At 38.2% G+C, this 23587-nt stretch overlaps 1 protein-coding gene across 2 annotated transcripts in view; it reads right to left on the bottom strand.

Moving 5' to 3' along the window:
- Positions 1-3721: 3721 nt before the first annotated feature.
- trim9 (tripartite motif containing 9) overlaps positions 3722-23587 on the bottom strand; it is a 34237-nt gene continuing 14371 nt past the window's right edge. The window contains exons 4-11 of one of the 2 annotated variants that reach the window (XM_041972850.1): positions 17212-17322; positions 15861-16014; positions 15295-15440; positions 13094-13232; positions 11253-11291; positions 9819-10122; positions 8519-8681; positions 3722-8114 (exon numbers count right to left, since the gene is read on the bottom strand). In XM_041972850.1, coding sequence (XP_041828784.1) covers positions 8037-8114; positions 8519-8681; positions 9819-10122; positions 11253-11291; positions 13094-13232; positions 15295-15440; positions 15861-16014; positions 17212-17322 — 1134 coding nt within the window. In that variant the 3' untranslated portion in view covers positions 3722-8036. The remainder of the gene's footprint in view (positions 8115-8518; positions 8682-9818; positions 10123-11252; positions 11292-13093; positions 13233-15294; positions 15441-15860; positions 16015-17211; positions 17323-23587) is intronic. The other variant, XM_041972851.1, reaches the window with a different exon arrangement.

The following is a 23587-nucleotide window of genomic DNA, read 5'->3' as shown; positions in this document are numbered from 1 at the left end:
CTTTCTGTAACCAGAAATGGTATGATTCATGGCTTTTTGAGGGGAGTTGAATCTTGAAAGAGTCGTTTCTTTCAAAGAGCCACCCAAAAGACTTTGTCGTTCTTCTCTCTCTCTCTCTCTCTCTCTCTCTCTCTCTCTCTCTCTCTCTCTCTCTCTCTCTCTCTTTAAAATAATTTAATTAATCCCCTGACATCCTGATCTCTGACATCAACAAGGCATTTGGTCCAAACAGCTGCCTCTCATTGGATATTTTCACTTTCAGACCATTCTTAGGCTGTCTGGGCTTTAATATTAGCAACATTTCCCTGAAAATAACCCATTGTAGCCTAAACCTAACCAAAACAGAAAGGTCCAGCAAATAAACTTAAGAGTTATGGAACATAGGGAAGGACATAATGAACAAATGCATGGCTGAGTTTTCCTGCATTGCTGTGAGATAGGATGTTAATTTTTCATTAAATTTTGTCAGACTAATGCTGGGCTCACACCAAACGATTTTCACGATCGCAGACTAAAAATGGAAGTCTTTAGGAAATTTTAGGAGTTTCACTGGAGTCACAGCGCGCTTCTGTCATCTCAGTCGTTGGGTGTAAGCTGGTAATCTGCGCTGTTTAACCTCAATCTTTCCCTAGTCTTGGATCTGCGACAATATCAAACATGTTTGATATTATCGCAAGTCACAGTGACGAAACACGATCAACAACCAATAGATGAGCTCTGACACAGCAGAAACAAGAATCCCGACAGTCAGAACACAGGCAAAAATGGAGGTAAAAAAAAAAAGAAAAGAAAAGAAAAAAAAAAGACAAAAAAGACAAACAAGAAGCGGTGATGAAACGTTGTCGGTGGACCGTCCAGAAAGAGGAATGGATGGTTATTAAGAAGTAAATGTCTGCTGTGGATCATCCCTCCAGGTTCTGATGAGTCGGTATAACACCTGGTGGAGATGTAAAGCCACACTTAATAATGATGATGTGTAATTCCCTACTGGAGTGAAATTTTCCCCTTGTTTGCTTTACTGTGGGCAGATCAGCCCTGTTTGAGATCAACCGTCCAACATATCACAATAAAATGCTAAAAGAATCTAGTTGCAGTCTTGTAATTTGTGACCCTACAAGATTCACAGTCTTTGTCAAATCTCAGTCTGAGACTAGGCTGAGACTTAAGACTCTAAACATTAGTCTTTAGATGTGAGCTGGTAGTTTTTCAGAGTCTTGTGCAAATCTTTAAAAAGTCTTCTGGTGTAAGCCCAGCCTTAGCAGGGTTTGATATTTGGATTTTGGTCAGTTTGGGATGAGAGTCACAGTAGAGGATGCAAGGTGATCTGAATTTGGGTAAGATACAAGCCTGAGCAAGTTTAAACACCTAAACGTGAGAAATGGTCTGCCAGACTTAGGCTGAGTTTTTCCTTCTTGCTTGCTTGATAAGAGTCTCTACAAGGAGCCAAACAAAGTAGAGTAATGTTACAAAAGTACCAAAACCTAAAGTAAGTTTATCATAACATAAAATCACTTTAGTGATGATTATAATTGTTAAGAAGTTGTAACAATACACTGGAGCTAATTATAACTACATTTAATACAATTATGCGTCACTAGTTTTTGTAATTTAAGTTTTTATTAGTTTTGCATTTTATAAACACAATACAAAAATTGAACAAAAGAAAATAAACAAAAACAAATTGGTGAGGATAAACTGTGTGTATCCTGTCAAGTCACTTCGTACACATATAAGTGCAAAAGCTGTCCCATTGTTCCAAGATGGCTTCATTTTTACAATGCATTCTTCCCAGCATTTTTTCACAAGCAATATTTTCAGTCATTTTTTCTGTCCACATTTTAACTGTTGGAACCCGAGGGTCCTTCCAAAATTTCAAAATAAGACGGGCACATGTCACCAGTCCAGTATTTAACACTCTGAAGGTATGTTTATTCAAAAGAGGTACCTCACTTTTATCTCCTAATAAACATAGTTTGGGTGATTTAGGCAAAGTACAAGGTAACCAGCCCTGCATGTAACTCAAAATGCTGTCCCATATCGGAAAGACTTTGGGGCATTCCCAGAGGGCATGTATCAAAGTACCTCTACTCATTTGACACTTCCAACACAGATCATCTCTGCCAACACCCATTCTGCAAAGTCTGGATGGTGTATAATAATATCTATTTAAAATTTTGTACTGGATAAATTTACCCCTGGCTTCTCTAATGTATAACCCATTATTTAAAAGGATTGAATCCCACAAATCATTATCAATTTTGCAACCTAAATCTTTTTCCCATATTACTTTGAGACTTTTACTTATATCTTTTGAAATCCAGGGGCAAATATTGTACCATTTTGAGGCTTTACACAGTAGTGTGGGTAATCGCAGAAACGTCTCCACCGGGTTTTGCTCCTGTAATACCTTAACCTTTTCTTTTAAACAATCCCTTATTTGCAAATATTTCCAAAAATGACCAGGACCTTCCAAATTAAATTTGCATTTGATATCATCATATGACATGAACACATCTCCAACCAGTAAATCACCAACAGTTCTAATACCTTTCCGTAACCATTGTGTCCAATAGATAGTTTCTTTACCAATTTTAATTTTAGGATTATGCCACAAGGGGGCATATTTTTGAATATAAGGGATAAGTTTGTATTTCTTATGTACCTCCAACTATGCGTCACTAGTTTAACATTTAGCAGTAGTCTTATAGATTCTAGACTTGATCATCCAGTCTCAGCAAAAAACAGAAAAACCTCACATAATGAAAATGTTATGGGTAAGGGTGGATGGCAGGAACCTCACAGAAACAAAGAGATGATGAAAGTAAAAATAGACTTAATAACAACAAAGATCTGGGAATTAAGTCCTGAAAAAAAGCTTTGGCAATGCAGAGTGGCCAGAGTTTTCCCAAAATGCAGGAATTCTGGTGGCTGAATCTAGGAAACAAGAAAAAGGTAAAGCAGTCTGATCACTGATAAGCAGATGAACCAGCGCTGAATGAAGAGCAATCTCAGACTTTTATGGCGGAGCCAAATCAGGAAAGAGCTGTGTCCAATAATCAGCCACACAGAAGAGCTAGGGGGAGGGAGGTGGAGCAAAAACACAAAACAAATCATAACAGAAAAGGTTTGAAGCTTGGAGAGAAGAGTTGGTAGCTTAGTCACCGTCTAATTACAGCAGATAATGGTCATCCTCACTGGATCAGCCAGAAGATGCATTCACACTGTGGAGAGTGAACTGAGATGTTGATGAAACAGATCTATCTGGAATTCTTTCCTCGTTTGATTTTCCGTCCTTGTCTTTTCTTACCAGTATATGATCATTGTCTCAACGTTTCTATTTGTGTCTGTGCTTATGTATTTTTTAATTTTTTAATTTTTATTAGACTTCTCCAGGAAATCCACTCTGTGACCTTCTGTGTTGCAGCCTCTTTTCTCTGCATCATCCCAGAGATTTAATCTTGTTAGTTTTGTGGAGTCACAATTAGTTAAATAAAACTTAGTAGAAATTTAGATTGGGGCAGGTTAAAAATGACAACTGAAAATGGTTGAGAACCAATGTTGGACCTTTATACTTTTCAATAGTTGCAATTTCATGTAACTATGTCAATTAAATGTAGGAGAGTTAAAGTCTAACATCATTTAAGGAAAATATTTAAGAAAACTATTAGAATCTCAAAAATCTTAAGAGAAGTTAATCATGGGAATACCAGACAACATAACACCTTGTTGACACCTATTTATTGAATATTCACACATACAGGAAACACAGAGGCTAATTAAATACTTCAAATCATCATAATAATAGCAGTAATATGGTAATAATAGACATAAAGTTGTGACAGTCAGTAATCATAGTGTGTTAAAATCCTTTTAAGAACAATGTTAGCCTCATATTCATAAAATTCTCAGATATATTTCAGGTTCACTGAAAAGAAAAAAGCAATGGTAATCCATGTTAGATCAAACAGGACAAAATGAATAACTTTGGAGTTTAAAGGAGGTTATTTGGGAGGTAACACACACACACGCACGCAGAACACATTTGGAGATATAACACCAAAAGTCGCCCAGCGACAGGGTGTGAATTTTCAATAATATGGAAAAGTTAAATGAAGCTGTACTTATGAACCTAAATCACCTGGTTTGTTTTAACATAGTTAAAGAATATTTGACTCTTAAAAAAAATCACACTTTTTAATGTCAGCACCCCCTTTTAGTCTGTTCAAAGACACACATTCAGATTATTTTAGTTCAAAAACTTCTAAAGAATATTTGTTGAAAACTAATAGAGGTGTGTGTCATCTCAAACAGAACATATAAAAGTGTTTCTGAATAAATCCATGTTTTTTATTCATCCTGGAATCTGACGTTGCCCAATGCTTTGATAATGGTTGCACGTTGTGCCTGTGCATGGGTCAGAGGAGGCTCTCACTGCTCAGCGACTCACCGCTAAATAGGCTGTTTTTAAAAATTATAGTTATAGCTGAACAAAATGTTTGCCTTGAAAAACAGCCTGTTAAATGTTGCAAAGACTGAACATGGCCTTGCAGCAAAGGCCATGTAGCAATGCTACAGAAGTTTAGTTGTTTCTTTTTTACTGCTTGTACACTGAAAATTATATTTACTATGAGGCAAACTGAGCGGTGCCATATATTTATAATCCCTGTAATACCAGGATACTAGGAAAATAAAAATACCTGTAATATTCTAATATTCATTAACATTGTGATTGTTACAGTACATCCATAGCAACTTGACTGATGTTAAAATCTGCCCTTTAACGCTAGAAAAAAAGCATGTAGCAACAGGTGAAGTCATCACAGATGTTACAATTGACTCTGCTGAAGCAGTGAATCTATTTTTTTATTTATTTATTTATTTTTTAGCAAAGTGTCATAAATCTTTTGAGTACTAAGGAGGGGTAAAGGCACACCCATGAAGCTCAAACATAGGATAGCACCTTATGAGTATGCTAGACATGTACTGTATGTCTCAGGGCTACGATGCTTCAGGAAACCTTTCAAGCAGCATCTCCCTCAAACTGACCATTCAGCGTTTTGACTTCCGTTGCTGTCGGGTACAAAAAGAAAAAAAGTGACTGGTTGGATAGAAACTGAAACCTTATGTCAATTTTGAATAAAATAGGACTTTCTCAGGGATAAAAAAAAAGGTTCCTGAAGCACTGAAAATGAAGTATGCCTTGAAAGTTAATGCAACTACCTATAAAACCTCTTTACCCTTTGTCTGTTCAAAGACAAGGAGAATACTGTGCTTTATAAAGTGGTGCTGTGTTGGTGTCAGTGGGTGAGAAAGTATGATACTGTTTTTATCAATGATTCATCCTCTAATGACCCAGAATATTGGGAGAAAAGTGCTGTTGGTAGGAATTTGGATGGTGTCCAGAGTTTGACCACATCTAGCTGGTTTGGTATGAACTGGAGAAAATAATTAAAACAAACTAACCTATAATTGGGAACAGAATTGGTGGGTTGAATACCAAATGTGTTGTCTGTTGAATGTTTCAAAAAGTAAGATTAAATTTAACATTTAGGATCCAGTTCCCTTTAAATACATGTGTATTGTTTGTTTCTTCAGTGCTAAAAAGGGCAGAGAGAAGGACTAAAGGTGAAGTTTCAGATTGCTGCAAACTGAATACTTCCCAGCTTCATTCTGTCATTCCAAGCATTCAGGAGAAACATGCTTGGAATATTTTTAACAGTGACCACTAAAAATACATTTGTTTAAAAAAAAGGTGAAAGGTTTTTTCTAGGGCCAGTACTTGCTTTTCCATTCTTGGACATTGTAAAAAAAACCATGCTGCAACATATTACATGCCAAAGATGACTTATGCTGCATTTAGATATAAAAAGGCTCTTCCTGAGATAACAAATTAAAAATCTTTCAATTTTTTTTACATGATTATGAAAACATTGTTTTAGAAAAAACTTGAGAAATAAAAGTGTTTAACTTTTTACTGCTTGGTGGATAAACAGATTAATAGCAAATGGAGTTATTCCCCAGTGCCACAAAATACTGTGCTGTTGATTAGTAGTTTTGATATTGTAAAGAATTATAACTGTGGCCTGTTTCCATGACTTTAGTCTAGCAGCAGCCAAGTACACATTCAGGGAAGTGGTGTGATAGGCTAGATCTAATTTAGTCTTGCCATGGGCTGATGTATATTCAGTGAACTTTCACTTAATTCCCTTAGCTAGGCATTAAAAAATAATTGGGTTTATATGGACATAATTTGTAAAAGTTAGACTGATGACTGTATCTACATCTTCTGTATAAAAGTGCCTTGAGATGACTTTGTCATGAATTGGCCCTATGCAAAGCTGAATTCTTTTTGATTTAGCACTAGCATCATATCCGTTTTGCCAACACACACCTGCTATTCCCTGCTGTGCTGTGTGTTTAATGCTAATTAGCTAATGTTAGCATGCTAATTTAGCACTTAGTCACTTTTGTTTTATGTAAGCTGTATAGAAACTGTCAATTTTTAGAGGGACTTAACATGCTAGTAAGCTATTAGCACGTTAGCATTGTGTCTTGTTGCCATGTTAATAACTTATAGTAAGCTATTAGCATGTTAGCATTGTGTCATGTTGCCGTGTTAGTGTGAACAATCAGCATGGCTTAGTTTAAAAAAAATTGTCTCATCTTGTCAGACGAGGAGGCCGTTATCCAAATGTGATGCCTAAAAACATTCCAGTGTCTTTTCTCCTCTTGTGTTAATTTAGTAAAAAATAAAACTGAAAAGCCTCTTTAGCCTGATCATTCAACTCGAAACTACAAATTTAAAGCAACAAAAAATGTTATTCTTCTGTAATAACTATACATCAGAAAAAGGAACAAGGATGAACTCTTATTGGAAAAACTCTTAACATCAATAACTTATTTTACTATACACTTCTTCGCAATAAATCTTTTCAATAACAATATTACAAAACTACCAGAATTCAGTCACCTACAGTAAAAAAAAAAAAAAAAAAAAAAAAAAGCCCAAACTATGCAAGCTTTTGTAGCACCTTATTCAAACATCTTCACAGTCACAACTCATTTTCAATTGCTTCTCATACAGACATATTAAATCAAAATCCCTCCCACCAGTTTTAAGAGCTGCATTGCAGAGAAAGGCTGCATGAAGGCCTCGCTTCTGGTAGCATTGTATATGGCAACGTTGTAATTTTTAAAAACGACACACAGATTTCACTTGAGCTAAGCCACGAAGAAAAGCTTCTCATTTACATGGACGAGGATGTGACAGTCGGACTATTGCTCTGGTCCTGGGGTCACTGCAGCCGTTAAATAGTCCCAACCCACCACACATCACATTTCACACAAATGGCCACAAAAGACCATTCTCATCCCTCCCTGATGAGAATCGGGCTTTAAGGTTTGAAGATCTTTATGATGGGAATCTGAAAATGAGGGACAGGCATAAGGATTTACTGAACTGTAGGAAAATGGTAAGACAGTTACTCCTTTTTCCAATGAGCTCATTTGCAAAACTTTCTACAAAAGAAGAGTTTTGACATTCTGGGAAACATTAACCATCTTGTGGTGAGTTAGAGGAGAGACACGTCTTTCAAGTCTATCCACTAAATGTATAGTCTTATTTTAAAGCTAAATTAACAGAGAATTTTTGGCATATGTAGACATTAGAGTGGCCTGGTTTTCTCTTTCAACTCTCAACTCAAATGTAGATGAGCATATTTTCTAAAATGTCAAGCTATTCTTTTAATTCTGTACTATTCAGCTTTCCAGCCAGATTTCATCTTTCTATATCACATTAAAATACAAGTTGTAGGTAGCAAAACACTGCCTGTGTAGACAGTGTTTTGGAATATGGTCCATGACCATGTGTCCAAAGTTGGCTATGAAAAGTCATGGCTCAGGACTAGATGGTGCCTCCCTCATGGGGTAATTTGATCATGGGACAGCCAGAGGGTGATTGTGGGGAGTTATTGACTGGCAGGATGAGAGGTGGGCAATCCTCGAGATCTTCCCTTGATTTATGCAGGGGTGAGTCTTTAACACACAGAACTGTTTGGATCTGCTTCTCCAGGGGTGTAAAAATCAGGGATGGGTAGACCGGTGTGCAGAGTGACCTGGAGACACATTTAAACACAGACATATGAGTTAAAATGCTATGTATGGATCTTTGATTTTTTTTTCCTGTAGATGGAGCTGTTGATCTATTTCTTTAATGACCGCTACATTTTTTTAAATCTTCATGGTTTCCTCATCCAAACACAGAACTAGGAATGACAAAAAAAAAAAAAAAAAAAAAAACTGGCAAAAGCAATAACTGCTGTTAGTTCCTTAGAGCTCACTTTCTCAAAGTTTGATACGGCTTGCTCAAATTTGTTCAAGTCAATGCCTATCTTCCAAAGATCTCATTTCAGTTGTAAGCAGCAAAAATAATCTGTTAGTTTTTCAGTTCTGAGATTTAACTAATTGGATTGAAGTGAATGGCCCCAGTTTGTGTACGAACAGTGTAAATTTTCTGTACCTGGACATTTCGATTGAGGCTGATAGCAGGGTAATAGGTGCCCTCTAAGCCTTCGAAGGCAACTGGACCCTGCTGCTCATCATTGATGAGGAAGATAAGAATCCCACGTGTGAAGTCCAACAGCACTCCAATTGTGGTTCCTTTAGCAATGCCACCATCCGTCCTGTACAATCAGAAGAAAATGATGAAGATGTTGTTTGTAGGAATATCATGCATCCTAATTTGTACTGCCCTATAAACCTGTGTTGGAAAAAGAAAAAAATGACTAAAAATGTACTAAAATACTGTCATTAACGTTTTAAAACTTGAGGTCCCCCAATTGATGGATAGTGAGAACAGATGGTGAAACTGAGCCAAAATGGCCATTTTGAAGACCTTGCCTGAACTGTCTGTATTAAAACCTCTCCATGTTTTTTCTGATTCACTTTATCAGAGTTTACCTTTGCAGAGATATTGTTTACATATTGTACAGTGATTTTATAGAGGTTTAGAGCTACAGCTGGATAATTCCAAAAGGATATTCATGTTCATCCTGAAAGTGTTTTGTTTTTTCTAGGCAAGCCTGAAAGTTTTTTCATTTGTGCAATGTGCCATCAATGTTTACTCTTCACCAGTAAAATCTAAACTTATATTTACACTTCTTAACATATCGCACAAGTGTTCCAGTCATTTCTTTCTCATTTCATTATGGGTGTGCAAACTTTTGAGCAGTGGCCTAAAAAACAGGCACAGGGCTTAAAGAGCTAAGAAAAGCTTTGGAATATTTGTGCTTTTTGCCTCACAACTGCAACAAACTATTTGTAATTAGATTTAAGCTCAACGTTTTACATTAAAACCATTTATACACATAAAAATGCAACAGATTTGTCTTTGTGATGGCTCTTTGATAGACTAGCAAACTATCCAGAGTATACCTCACCCCATGCCTAAAAGTAATTGGGTAACTGGGATAGGCCAGACCTCCTGTGACCCTAAATTGGATTAAGTGTGTATAGAAAGTGCACGGATGAATGGATAACTACAATGGCTCTTAAAGTTGCTCCAAGCTTTTTTTCTTTTTTGTCTTTTGTAGACACAGTGTCTCATGGGGACTCTTTGTCCCATTAAGAAACTCACTGAGAAATAAATGGAGGTTGGGGGCAACATGTTGCAGCAAGTAACCTCAGCTCTTTCAGAAATATTTCTTGTTAACTGAGAAAAAAGATCATTAAAAAATTCTTTTCAAATAAATGTATGTTAATACTTTACTATGGACTATCCCAAAACAACATGAATAGTTATTTCATAGCCCTTCTGTTACCTGTTGGTGTGAGAGTTGTTGTGCATGAACCAGGAGCGATTGTTGTCCACATACATAGCCCAGGCCTTGTCGTCCTTCCCCAGCATTACATCCTTCAGGACGTCACCCCGAGCGAGTCCAAATGCTGGGTCTGGGTGGTTGTCATAGCGATCGACTGTCATTTCCCAGTAATGAACGCCACGGGAGAAGGCAGAGTTACCCATGACCACCCGGTCATCATAGCTGTTGCACGACACAGTCAAGTTGTCGTTGGAGAAGACGATGTCGGGGTGAGCAGACGCTGGGTCGAAGGTGAACCAAGCAACTGCGCAGTTCAGAGGAAGAGTGGCTAATCATTAAAGACATCACTGATTTCAAGATGTCATGCAGTGATCATGGCTTTACATAGATGATGTGAATCTGGAAGTTGACGGTTAAATGAGGGGAGCTACATCATTAAAATATCTTAATGGAAGGAACAATAATAACAAAGATGAGAGGAAGATTCATCCCCTCTGTTATGATCAAACAAAGTTAATAATCCTTATCATTATATGATATTACTTATTATACTTACTATATACTATAATACTTATATTTAATATGCTTAACAAATAATAACAATATCAAACAGAGTCAGACAGTCTGCAAATTTTAACAGGCACCTGCTTGAAACAGCAGATTTGGTTGTAATATTTAGATACTGAGATGGATACTGTTAAGGATATAATTATAATTTATAGGATAGTATCATTTAAGTTTAGCTTATCCAACATGGAATAAGCAAAAAGGAGTGGATTTGGTTGTGTAAATCTCAAGATCTCAGCAAATATAAAGCAAATTATCTACACAGTTTAATGCTTTTCTGAGGTGGCTTATAAATATGCTCTCATGTCATTTTAGGGAACTGTTTTATGCTCTTCAATCTATCAAGTTTCTTTTTTGACACACAATAGGAAAAAAATATTCATTACATAGACATGTACATTTTTTTTCTTATCTAATGAAAAAGAAAGTAGAATTGATAACCTAAGTAGACAGTATGAATCTGATTGCATTGCTCTTCAATCTGATTAAATCAAATGCTAAATTTGCAAAAACTGCTTGACTCTGTTGAAAAACATGGTAGCGTTCTCTATAGCCTATGCAGAGAGATGTGGGAGTTTAACAGGTGGGCCTTTGCGGTTTTTTATGGGCTCCACTGGACTTCCTCATCTGCAGTTTTTATTGGTGACACCGTGTGCACTGTATTTTTATTACATGGTTTTATTTCCCAAAGGAAATAAAACAAAAAAAATCATTTGAGGTTTGTATCGAATGTTTAATATGTGGAGCCCACAGAGCAGCAAACTGCCCCCTGCTGGTTTGAGTGTGACGACTTCACTGATGAAATAGGCGATGGCTTGAAGGAGGGGGATTTGTGTGGAAACGGTGTGCAATGAGAGCCGTCCATACCTGTGCCTATAGATTGAATATCACATGGAGGGAGTCCAGCTGAAATGTGAAGAAGAGGAGTGGAAAAGGGGAAAGAAAGGAGGGGAAGAGAGCGAAGCGAAGCAGTGGAGCAGACAGTGTGGAGTCAGGAAGGAAGGTGGGGAGGGTAAAAAGCAGATTTGATCAGGGAAGCTGAATCACCTCAGTGACCAAAAGACCAGAGGCAATCCCCAAAAAATAAAACAAACGAGCACCTGGAAACAAAACATCTAAATCTTAAAGATTAATGATGAAAACAAGACTGAGAAATAAAACTGACTAAATCATTAAGCAGTCTGGTCAGGTCGAAGCCTGCAAAGAAACTGAAAACGTCTGAGAGGTTAGATCATTTTGTACAGCCCCCGACAGATGCTGGGTGCTCTCGGTGGCAGGTTGGGAGGCTGTCTGGGCCTTTCAGGTCCACTGCTGGATGACAAGCTTCCCCATCTATGCAAAGCAGCATTTAACAAATGGGAAAGCAAGCTCATGAGTGGATTATATATAAACCAGCTGCTGCTGGATGTCCCCTATTTAAAAACTCAAACACACACTTAAACAGAATTCATGTCTGGATGCAGCTGCTGGACTAAAATCTTGAACCATTTACAGTATATTATTCTGAAAATTTAACAGATATTATTTAATATGAAAATAAATTAATAGAAATATGAAAGCCTTAAGCTTGATCAGCATCTGTGAATTTCCACTGAGACTCATTGGTAAAAAATCTTAAATATACTTTGTATTAGAAAAAAGTTCTTTTATGATTTATAAAAATATCACTTAAAGATATAAAACTTTAGTCTCACAGCAATTAGATCTCCTGGATTTGTATGTTATAGAATAAACATGTTGCTCTCCAAAGTAAAAGGAAGCCAAGACTTTAGTTTGTAATGGGATAAATTATATCACACCTATAACTATTAAAGCACACTCCTCATTAGCCACCAACATAATGCTGATTACTTTTATTTGATCTAATAAATTTCAAAAACGGCATTTTCTAACATATTTGGGAACTTTTATAATATTAAAAAGTTACTAGGGGACTACAAAGACAAACATGTAATGCAAATACGAAAAGTGGAAATAGAAGTCCATGTAACTACATAATTATGCAGAATTTGCCAGTTATATGTGTTTAATTTTTTAAACCTTGTATAGTTCCCTCTTTATCATGGCTATAACCAGCTCTTAACTCATTTAATAACCGATTAATTTGGTTTTCAGTTTTATCTCCCATTTTCTGCTGCACACTCTGGCCCTTTAGCATGCTAGGTTAGCTTAATTTGATTTCTTGCTTCTGATCACACCTGCCATTGGAAATGTCCATTTGGAAATGTGCAGGTACAATCTTTCAAGATATTCTAGCTTCAGTTCTGTCATCCATATTTATTTCTAAATGTGGATGACTATGGTAATTGTGCTCTCTGGTGGATAAATTATGCAACAAAGGCAGTGCAGTTTGGTGTTCTCAGACTAATAGGTTTTAGATTAGCCCGGGCAATTCATTATGTAGCTCTAATTTAAAAAGTGCAATATACTGAAAACGAAGTTTGCTTGCTTAATTGCTTAATATAAGGGTGGCTAATCCATCTGAGTTCAGGACAGTCTCTCTTTCTGCCAGCACAAATTTGAGTCTTGGCTCTTTCTTGGTTGAAACTTTGAGGGGCTAATTACTTTTAATCCCAAATATTGACTCACTATCCAGGCTCAGCAGAATAGATGAATGAATTCTGCTTAAAGGGTCATTGCAATCTTTTTTCCTTAAAGATCTACATTCATATCTGTTGAGACGAAGTAAAAGATGATGGTCAACGTACTCTCAGAGGTCTGCATGATCAGTGTCTTGCTGTACTGGCCCACTCCGCTGGCATTGAAAGCCTTCACTCTGGACTTGTAAGTGCTGTTGAAGTGGAGCCCGTCCACTGTGCAGATGGTCTCCGTCCCCACGTACACCTCCTGTGAGGACAGACAGCACTTCCTGTTAAGTTGCCAGAAACATAGAGTGCGTAATTATGACACTGAATGGTCCTGCTTTTTCAGCCTGGCAGGCTCTGCCTCTGAAGGAGTGTCCCATTTCGATTTGATAGTGAAGGTAAGAAGGTTTGATTTAGTACAACTAAGCGTGGGCGAGGTAACCCACGCTCAGTAGTATAAATAGACATGGGGACACTACCTGCCAAGCTCAGCATGGTGCACTGTTGGTGAGATTCAATGAGTCAGAGGAGAGTAGGAAGAAAAAAACTTCTCTTATAATAACTGAAATAGTTTTCTGGCTTCAGTTTAAATCATGGATATGCAAACAGCTGATTAGAGAGCAATTAAAACACACAAGAAATGTGACCTAACAGTCATTTTAATTATCATAGCTCCAAAATATGCTCTAAGATGCTATTCGTGGCATATTTCTGTTGTAAATCACAGACTTGCAGTGAAAGATCTGGCAAAATTTCTCTAAGCAGTAACACAATCTGGCATTGACTTCCTTCAAACAGCAATCAGTGGATACAGTTAGTGAATCTGTTGGCAGATTGGATGCAAATGATCCCCTTCTTATGTAACACCAGTCATTAAGACAGAAGGAAGGAACAGACACAGAATGAACTGGAAGGGTGAAAGACTTCAATCAGCTGGTAAATGCCAGCAGGTTGCAGAGAAAAGAGTAAAATTGGCTTATACAACACAAGATGCCTCTCCCATTAGCTATCCTTGATCTTCAAAACTGAGAGCACACAGACCACTACCTACTACAACATCCACACTGACTATTCATTAATACAACACAGAACCAAACACTTTTGTATTCAGGCCAATTTAAAGTATTTTTGATGAACAAGGTTATAAATTGTTTTGTGCCATCACAGCAACATTAAATTAAAAATGTGGGTCACCACTCTGCAACCGCTTCAAAAACACACCTACACTCTGTACATGACCACATCAACTTTACTAGATTAAGAAAATGTATTATATAATGTCATTTTAAAAAGGGGAAAATTTGTGAATTTTCCTTTTTTATCTGTACAAAAAAAGAAAGAAAAAAAAAAAAAAAACTGAAGCAAGGGCATTGTAATTTTACAAGATTTTACAAAAAGTACCGAGCCAAATTTCCTCCCACATTTGGGGTTTGGACAAAGGAAAAAGCTAAAAAAAATTAGCTGCAGTTAAACTAGAGAATATAAGGCTTTTTCCCTCTTCACTATTAAGCATTACCTTTTCTCTGCCTCTGCATTAATCTGTAAAGTCTCAGCCTCAGGGAGTTTACAGGATTTGAAGACTAAAACTACATTTTCCCCAAAACACAAGAACATGACTCATTTGTTTCCCACTCAGCAAGCACTAATAAAAGATCTTTTAAATATTAGGCTGCGGGCAAAATCCCAAATGTTAACATCACTTTTAGAAAGTGGAAAGACTTCACACATTGATTGCTATGAGCGTCAGATAGCTTACGATCATATGGAGGTTTAGAGTTAAGACACTGATACCTCAGTCATTGTACTGAGGGAGTTGTTTAGGAGGTATAAGTTGCCACTGCAATAAAGCAAGGACCTCAGAGTATAGAAAACTGGGGCGTGTTATGAGGATGGATTACATAGTGAACCTCCATGAAGATACAGAGACTGCTTTGATCCCAGATCACACTTCCTACAGGATCATTCCAGCTGACAGCTGTGTTATAGGCCCTTTCCCCGTACTATGTGTTATTCAATGCCCTGCCACGCCGTGTCACATGACCTTTGCGCTCAAGTTGAAGGATATGGCCATCACACTATTCTCAGGGGACTTTAGCTACAAAATATTTCTTTCACATTCCTCTGGTCGAGCTGGTGTTCTTGCTGGCACCAAGTGAACGAGCCTTTGTTGTCAAACAGGGAAGAAGTATCTCGTAAAGGTGAGTTATGACTGGACCTGTTTTTTACTTTTCTGTTCCCATTTAAAGGAAAAGTTATGCTATCATCCATTAAAGTTGACAGATGAATCCTGACAAAAAAAAAGGTACCTGCAGAGGGAAACCTACCCTGAAAGGTCCCCCGTTTCCATCGTCCAGCTCCAAGATATATCCTTCCACAACGATGGTGGAGAGTGGTGGCTGTTTCCATGACAACGTGGCGCTGTTGTTCTGAGTGCAGCATTCCTCTAGCTGGAGCATAGGAGCAGCTGGGACTGAAGAGGGGAGAAAAATCAGGCCAGATTACAGCCAACTGAGATATGAAAAGACATTAAAACACAAACCCAAACTGGATATGACTCCAGTGCACAAAGATGTGTTCAGTAGTTCTGAAACCATAGCACATTAATCAGTAGCTTGTCATTCATGAATATAAACAAACCAAATATTCATGACTTTTTGAGTCATTTTCAGAATATTTTATCCAGTATGCCAGCAGTGCTACACGAGCATCAAACGCAAAAGAGGACATATGCAGGAAAGAGCAGTATTGAAACTGCTGTCACAGAAAAAGAACAATTCTTTACTGATCATAACATCAGTGCCCAGCACAGATACTGCGGTGTGCGCATAAACATCATCAAGCATGCTTCAGCAGACTGCACTAACTTGCAGCAGGGCCTCTCTGCCTTTACCTTTCATCTGTACAAAGTCCAGCTGGTGGATCGTCTGCAGGAGGGGTCCTGAGTCCAAAGTAAGGTCAAAGTCGCTGGTCATCCTTGGGGTGAGGGTCCCCTTCCCCCACTGACCCTCTGTCATGTGGACCCTCCTGATCAAAGCGTCAGAGATCTGACAGAAGCACAAGACAAATTAATCCATTGATAAAACCGCAACTGTCAACATCTGAAAGGAATCCAAACGACATACAATTTTTTATATAACAAAGACCTTTTTCAGTAAGGACACCTTTAGTTACAAATCCACAGTTTACTTTACAATCAGTATTCAACACCATGTATTTGTATATCTAATTTAAGAAGAGTGGTGGAAAACTGCACGCTTCTTCCTGGATACTTCAAAGGAAATCATCATGAAATTTCAGAAAGAAAACATGATAAAAAAAAAACACAGCAAAACTATATTCATCCTCATGAATATTTCATAAAAAAGTGTAAATAAATTTTGCACCTTCTTAAATGAGACCTGTGAGTAAATTAAATTTATTCATGCAGGGCTGCAAACACAACACCCCATGATGGTACGCCCCTACAGGTATGAGGCATAAGTAATGACACAGCAGACTTACTCTGTATCTCATCAGCTTTCATACAAGTAGCACCACAAGAAAACACACCTGATGTAGTTTACAGGTTAACTTAAGTTTAGGAGCAGGGCCACGCCTCAACCACACCTCTAATCACCCATCATTCATCCTTCCCCAACACTCACCCACTTCCCTCTTCCTTATTTCTTCAGCCACCTTGTCTTCCCTTTGTCTATTTATACTCCCTGTTCCTCTTTATTCCTAACAGTCTCTCCTATTATCCTTCTTTTGCGAGGTACCATCTTAAGCCAGTGTTGCTAAGAGATAGTACCCCCGTCTTGCATCTCCTCCAGCTGGCACCTCATTATGTCACCCCAGATGATTCAACTCACCCTACATTAAACCTCCATTAAACCACTAAACTCACATAGTTTTGGCTTGGTTCTTGCTCATGGAAGGAGATGTCAAAAAACTTTGATTTTCATCAGGTAAAATTACTTCGCAGCAAAATGCCTAAAAGTTTTAAATTACCACAATTTTACTAATGTTATACTTGCAGCCAAAAGTTACTTTTAAACTACTGGGACATGAGTCATGTGGTTCCTAAAACGAAGGGCAAGAAAAATCTGAGAACTTTCCCATAAATCTTTGACATTTTCTTGTAAATATATGGATTAGTTGTTGAGTTACTCAAATATAACAAAAGTACTAATAATGGTCACTAGAGACCAGAATAAGTGGTTGTAATACTCCCCATTTTCATCATTTCATTGCTTTATTACCTGCAGGAAACCACTGGGGTCATTTTCCTTGATGACCTCCAGACAGTACTCCATCAGTCCCGTGGTCTGGCGCAGCTTCACCGTGCAGTGGGAGATCTGATCCCGAACCACCTGGAAGAACAGAAAATGAGGGATGATGGAGGATTATATAAAAATAAAACACCAGACAATGAAGCTTTATTAAACAAAAATGATGCAGAAGATAATCAGATGTTAATCAGTTCCCTTTTCCTCTAATCACAGTGGAGTGGAACATGAATTAAATGAAAGAGGGTTTATAGAAGTGTGGAAGTGGGCAGAGTTTAGGTATAGAGGAACAGAAAAGAGAGGGGAGGTGAAAGACTGTGATGAAATGAAAGTGGAGTACTTGGACAGGAAAGAAGCAAAACAGAGGAGTGGGTTAAAAAAAAGAGAGGCAACACTGAGTAGAAACAAGTGCAGAGGGGGAGGGAGGATGCTGCAAAAACAGATTAAACAAAGCTGTTAATGGATGAGGAGGAGCTGAATGAGACGAGCAGGAGGAATACCAATAATGAGATTAGCGGCAGGATTGTCCAAGTGATTGATTGAGAAATTTTTTCTCTTATGGGACACAGAGTGAAGGAGGATGAGGAGGCTGAAGGAACATCGGTAGCAGATCCTGTTATTGATGTTAACGGAAGGAAAGTGACTTTTTTTCCTTGTTTTTCACACATGCTGTGAGGACAGTCACCACTAGTTACATCAGGGATTGTGATGAGATGAAGATGCGCTGAAAAGTCTCTCAGAATGACAGGATTTAACTTTAAAAAGCACAGGAATCGTGTCATTTAAAAGCTTTGTATTTTTCTGCACACCCTCATTAATTATTTTTCTCAGAAAACCTACATGTTATTACAAAAATTTCCGCTTTGTTGTTGTTGTTGTTTATTTTTATTGCACATACAGCTTTTTGATGGGTATTTTTGATAGATATAATGTGGGAGATTCCCCTCTCTCACTGACACTGCTAATGTCCTCAGCCTCTTTGCAACAGTGTGAAATAAATGGAGGTACTGGACTGAGGGTTGCTAGGAAACAGAAACTTCACTGCTGCTATCTGAGGGGATCCGAGGTTGAAAAAGAGGGAAAATCCTTCCTGCAGCCGCATGGAAACCAACAGTGTGCACGAAGATGATTTGCTGGTAACTGCAGCTGTATGCAAGTTCTGAATCAAGGGCTTCCAGTATAGACTATATCATAATTATTTGGCCTCCCACTGAGTCAGTCCATTTGGGAGATAATCATTTGCATTTTATTTATTGTGATCAGAAACTCACAGTAGCAGAAGCTACTTTAAGCATGGCAAAATTTAAGGCTGCAATCTCTTCGTAACATGAAATTTGTCTTCCAACTGCATCAAGAAGGTACAACACAGATGAGATCCTACACTGTTTTTAAGAAAATATAAAAAAATAATTGGATGATTCAACTAAGGATTAAGGGACTCACCTCGATCACACCTAAAGCAAGAGGTCTGCAAGGCAATAATGATGAAGTTTAAAGGCTTTTAAACTTTACTCTTGTACACAAATTGAGGGCAGATGGCAACATTTATATAGACAAACCACTGTGTTCCTTTGTGATAAATGATGAGACATATTAGCACACTGACCTTAGATGGAGAATCAATTAGCAACACTGTGTAAACATGTTTTTATGCTACTTTCATTATAACAAATTCATTCAGAGTGCGTGATCCTGACTAATGATGTAGAGACAAAAACAACACAGGTGGATAACGTCACCAACCCATAGCAGCAGGTTACCCTTATTATAAATGCAAAATTTAGCTAAACTGAGAAAAATGTGACTTTTAATGTGTTCTTTTTTTGGCTGCTAACACCAGGGAAGGTAAATTTTAGCAAAGTCTGCATTTAAGACAGGCATGTTTAGCTGAAGTTACAGGCTGCACCTTTGCATCCCTCCACGGAAATGTACCACAAACATGGCTGAACCCTCGATAAGTATCCTTCCATTTGTGTGGAGACAAATATTCCGCATGAAAACACAGCTTTTATTGCCTGAGCTTTAAACAAATGAAGTCTGGTCCGACAGTAATTCATTTAAGTAAATTAATAGCTACAGTGGCGCTTCTAATCATGATGAAATTGCTCCCCCTTTTAATGCTGAAATCAATCAGCTGGAGGATGTTTAACCCTTTGCTCTGCCCTCTACATCTATTTCTGCCCATCTTTTAAATGCAGAATCTCTTAATAAAGTTCTACATAAAGATGCAAAAGAAAAGTCAACCATTTTTATTGTATCCACCTTTTTCTGTCTTCTCAAATTCAACCTAAACTGCTGCTTACTGAGCAGCTTCTCTCAGGATTCTTGTCATTCCTCCAAAAATCTGCTTTAAATCTGCTCCCAAATAAGATAAAAAGAAAGAAAAGCCACTGGCAGTGCTGCTCTGCCAGATGATTGCTGGAAAATCAGCGTAGGGAGGATTCTTTCATCTGAATTTAAGCGAGAGTGCAGGGGCCTGCGACAGCCCGAGGTGCAACGATGTGGAGGAAATTCAGCATCTTGATGAGAGTTGTGAGAAATTAATTGAGAAACTTCACGGAGAGCAGAGAGATAGCAGATGGGGGGAAAAAAATAACAGGCTAAACAAACTCCATCGGTTGTCGTCTCAGGCTGTCATGGTGATGGAGCAGAGAGTTGCAGCAGATCAGCACTGCTGCTAAAAGAAAGGAGGGGTAGAAATATAAGAAGCTGATCACCGCAGAAACACACAACAATATGTCCTCTCATAGTTATCATTTATGCGTCAGAATTTTCTAACGGCAGAATCCCTGTGAGAACTTGACTCCTTTTACACAGCCTCATCAAAACACCACATAAACACAAATACGTCATGTTATTGACAGCTATTGTTCCTCCATATCTACATTCAGTAACATTACCATTTATTCTGAGGCAAATGTAATTCCAAACTCCACTCTCCCACCAACTCCTGTCCCTTTGGCTTCACGATAATCATCACAGCAGCTTTCATGTGTAGCTCACTCTACAGCTCTTTCTGCCTCCTTCTTCTTGTTCTTGATGTAATTACTGGGCCACTGCAGCACTTTTGGCCTTACAAGATACCCTGACTGCAGCCAAGATGATGCAGATACACTGTCAGAGCCTTTACAAGTGCAGATGATATCTAGCAATTGAAAATAAACATTTAGAGAAGACAGAGAAGGATTCTAGAAATGGGGATCATTTAAATAAGCGTGGAAACTGTGAATAGATTAATGGATAATTTTAATGACACGCTGCACAGTGAAGTGATGGTAAGAGAAAGCGACAAATATCATTTCCTCTGACACTCAGCTGTCAGTAAAGACCTACTTCTTATCATGACAATTACTTTAACAGATGTAGGACAAGTGTAACATGATGACAAAAGGCAGAGGTTAAAGGAAGAGGTTTTTATTTCTCTGTTTATTATTCCAACATACCTCCCTGCCTGGAACAAAGGACATGAAATGATTTAGCAAACTGATCCATTTGCCTATAGCCTCTAAACCATGATCAATTCCTGGTTATCTAAATTTTATATAATTGCAAATGAAGATATTGTGTTTTGATCTAAAAAAACAGAATACTGGGCCTATTTCTTCTAGAGTTTTGTTAAAAAGTCTAAAAGGCTTAAACAAAAGTAACAAAACTGACACTGAATTCAGCAGAAGTCTTAATAATAAATTTTTCTTTACCAAAATCTCGCTGAAATTCAGCCTCTGCTGCAAATCTTTTGCTCATTGTAAGAGAATTTATTATTGATATCTGTTCCTGCTGTGTTTTATATTTCCTCCGTTTATCTTGCAGCCTCTTTTTAATCTAAAGCTTTGCTATTGCTGTTTGAAAGTGAGGTGTGAACCTCAGGAAATAACCTCATAGGAAACATGAATGTCCTCTTGTTTTCTTACTTATAAACCAACCCAAACTGGGAGGCCAGTGGATGAGGCAATGGGTGACAAACTTTGCAGCGAGCAGGAGAGGACACAGACTGATGTGGTTACTGATTCACTTTGCTTTAATCAGCCGTCATCTGTCGTCTGCTGAGTCTGTCAACGCGCACATGAAATGCAGTGAAAGAGACTGGCAGCAGGAGCTGTGTGACAGAAGAGATGTTGAGACAAACACATTTAGTGTGAAATGTTTTAAATGAATACTTTGACAATTCCTTTCATTTCAACAGCCACATGATACATGTTGGTGTGATGAACTTCAAGCTTCAACCCCAAACTTTGCTTTGCAGAGAACAAACTCACTTGTCCAAAGTTTACTCAGTTGACTGCTGTGGTGACTAAAGTTAACTAGTATTCTCCTGCTTGTATTCATCCTTGTTTGGAGATTCTAGGTGTGTGCCAGTGACTGGCAATTAGTTGATAGACAGACATATCAGAATGAGATTCTGAAGCCTGTCGTGATCCCATATCTCTAGAATCTTGGACCCAACTCCATCCTCCAAGATGACAACGCTCCCTCACAGAGACAGGATCATCACAGAGGACCTCCAGAATTTGGGTGTCTAGAGGATGTAATTGTTTGCCTTGAGTTCAGACCTCAGCCCAAATTAATGTGGGATCAGCTGTGTGTGCTAGAATGACCAGTACAACGACACTGCTTGACCTCTAACAGCTCCTGGTTGAAGAGTGGGATGTCATCCCACAACAAAATATGAGCAGGCTGGTGACTAATGAGGTTCCTGACAGTGTAAAATTAATAAAGAGTGTATATGGCCAATATGTGGTGTTTTTTTCTCATTACTGTGGGGGAGTGCAATCATCCAATCCACCAGTAACTCAGATCAGGAGTTTTTATCATCATAACTTTTATTTAACCAGATAAAACCTACTGAGATCGTGACCAAGATGTCAGCAACACATGCCAACATAAACCAGTAAAGCAATTTCTGTCTGACGCATAGACACTGACCTAGCAGACAAGACTAACATTTTAAAAAACTAAGAACACACAGTGAAAACCAAGAGGAGAAGGTTGCAGGGGAATTTGGCACATTTGTTGGGGGGCACTAGCCATATGTTAAGCTGTGTTGTTCAAGCACAATCCTTACAAGTTATACCTTGTTGTAAACGTGATTGATCTTTCCAATGATGCTTAATACAAACACCAAATGATTTTATTAAAGGGGAGGATTAATTGACTAAATACTGAGTTAAAATCTTGTAGAAAGTGAGACAAATGACCCAGAGGAAGCATGAAAACCAGAGACTGAAAATGCAATTCTTCATGGCATAAAGACCACCTGCTCACATCCTTATTGTATTTGGGAATTTGGGGTTTAAGGACCTAAACACGAGTTTGCACCTACTGTTATAGTTGACTGATTCTCCTGAAGCTAAATAAATTTTAAAGGACCCCCTAGAATTAAATACAGTTGATAAACATCTATATTTTCACAAACTGCACTGACTGCTTGGAGCATTTCTTTTTATTTCAAGGCAAATCCAGGCAATGAGGCAGCAACACACGAGTGTGTGGGTGTTGGAGTGAGATTCAGTTAAAGAGCTTTTATAACCTCTCCATGTGACAAGCCTCCATGAAACATCCCCCCGCATCTGCTGTCTCTAAACAAACATGGGTCAGTCCTCCTGATGTGTAGGAAAATAGAAAAAAAAAGAAAAGAGAACCTGACTCATGCAATGAAGGACTACTTCAGCCTCCTAGGCTTGCATCAACAAGCTCAACATGCCCCAGTCTCCATGGTGACAACTGGGCATCATTGTTAGCAGCCATGACCACAGGAGAGCGGCAGGAAGCTGTGTCACAGATGCAATGTCATCTGCAGGAGCAGCCTTGATTTAGACAGGGTTGATGTTTTCTATGCTTTTGAGGACTTTTTTAATGCTTCTTTTTTTATGTGACTTGAATGACATTTTTAAGGACTACATTGTCAATGGAAATCCATTGGGTGGAGCGTGTCTCATTCAATTACAGCTACAGGCTGACCTTTGCCACGCTAATGATGCAGAAAGCATCCCGTTGACCGCTGATGTGTGTGTGCTGGAGATGCACTGCAGAAAAGCAGCAGTTTCTCCTTTAATCCTTTCTTTATTCTGTCTGGTGTGCAGCTGATGTGATTCTGCTCTTGCAGGACACAATCACTAACACATCTCACAAACACAAAATTTCCTGGCATCAGTGAATGAAGACAGCACATGTAAATAAAGCAGCAACAATAAAAGCAAAAGAAGAATATCAGATCTATTGGAGGTAAATTTGTTTCAGTAAACAACTCATAGAGGCAACATGCTGACAGGTGGGACCAGACCTGCATTTAAATACAGTGAAATTCCTCTGTGTTGGAGGTGTGTGTGTGTCCAGAAACAACGATTTTTCA

Source organism: Melanotaenia boesemani, chromosome 20 (genome assembly GCF_017639745.1).
Source record: "Melanotaenia boesemani isolate fMelBoe1 chromosome 20, fMelBoe1.pri, whole genome shotgun sequence".
In the NCBI taxonomy this organism is placed as follows: domain Eukaryota; kingdom Metazoa; phylum Chordata; class Actinopteri; order Atheriniformes; family Melanotaeniidae; genus Melanotaenia; species Melanotaenia boesemani.
The sequence above is the reverse complement of the archived record's forward strand: the minus strand, read 5'-3'. Positions and strand labels throughout refer to the sequence as shown.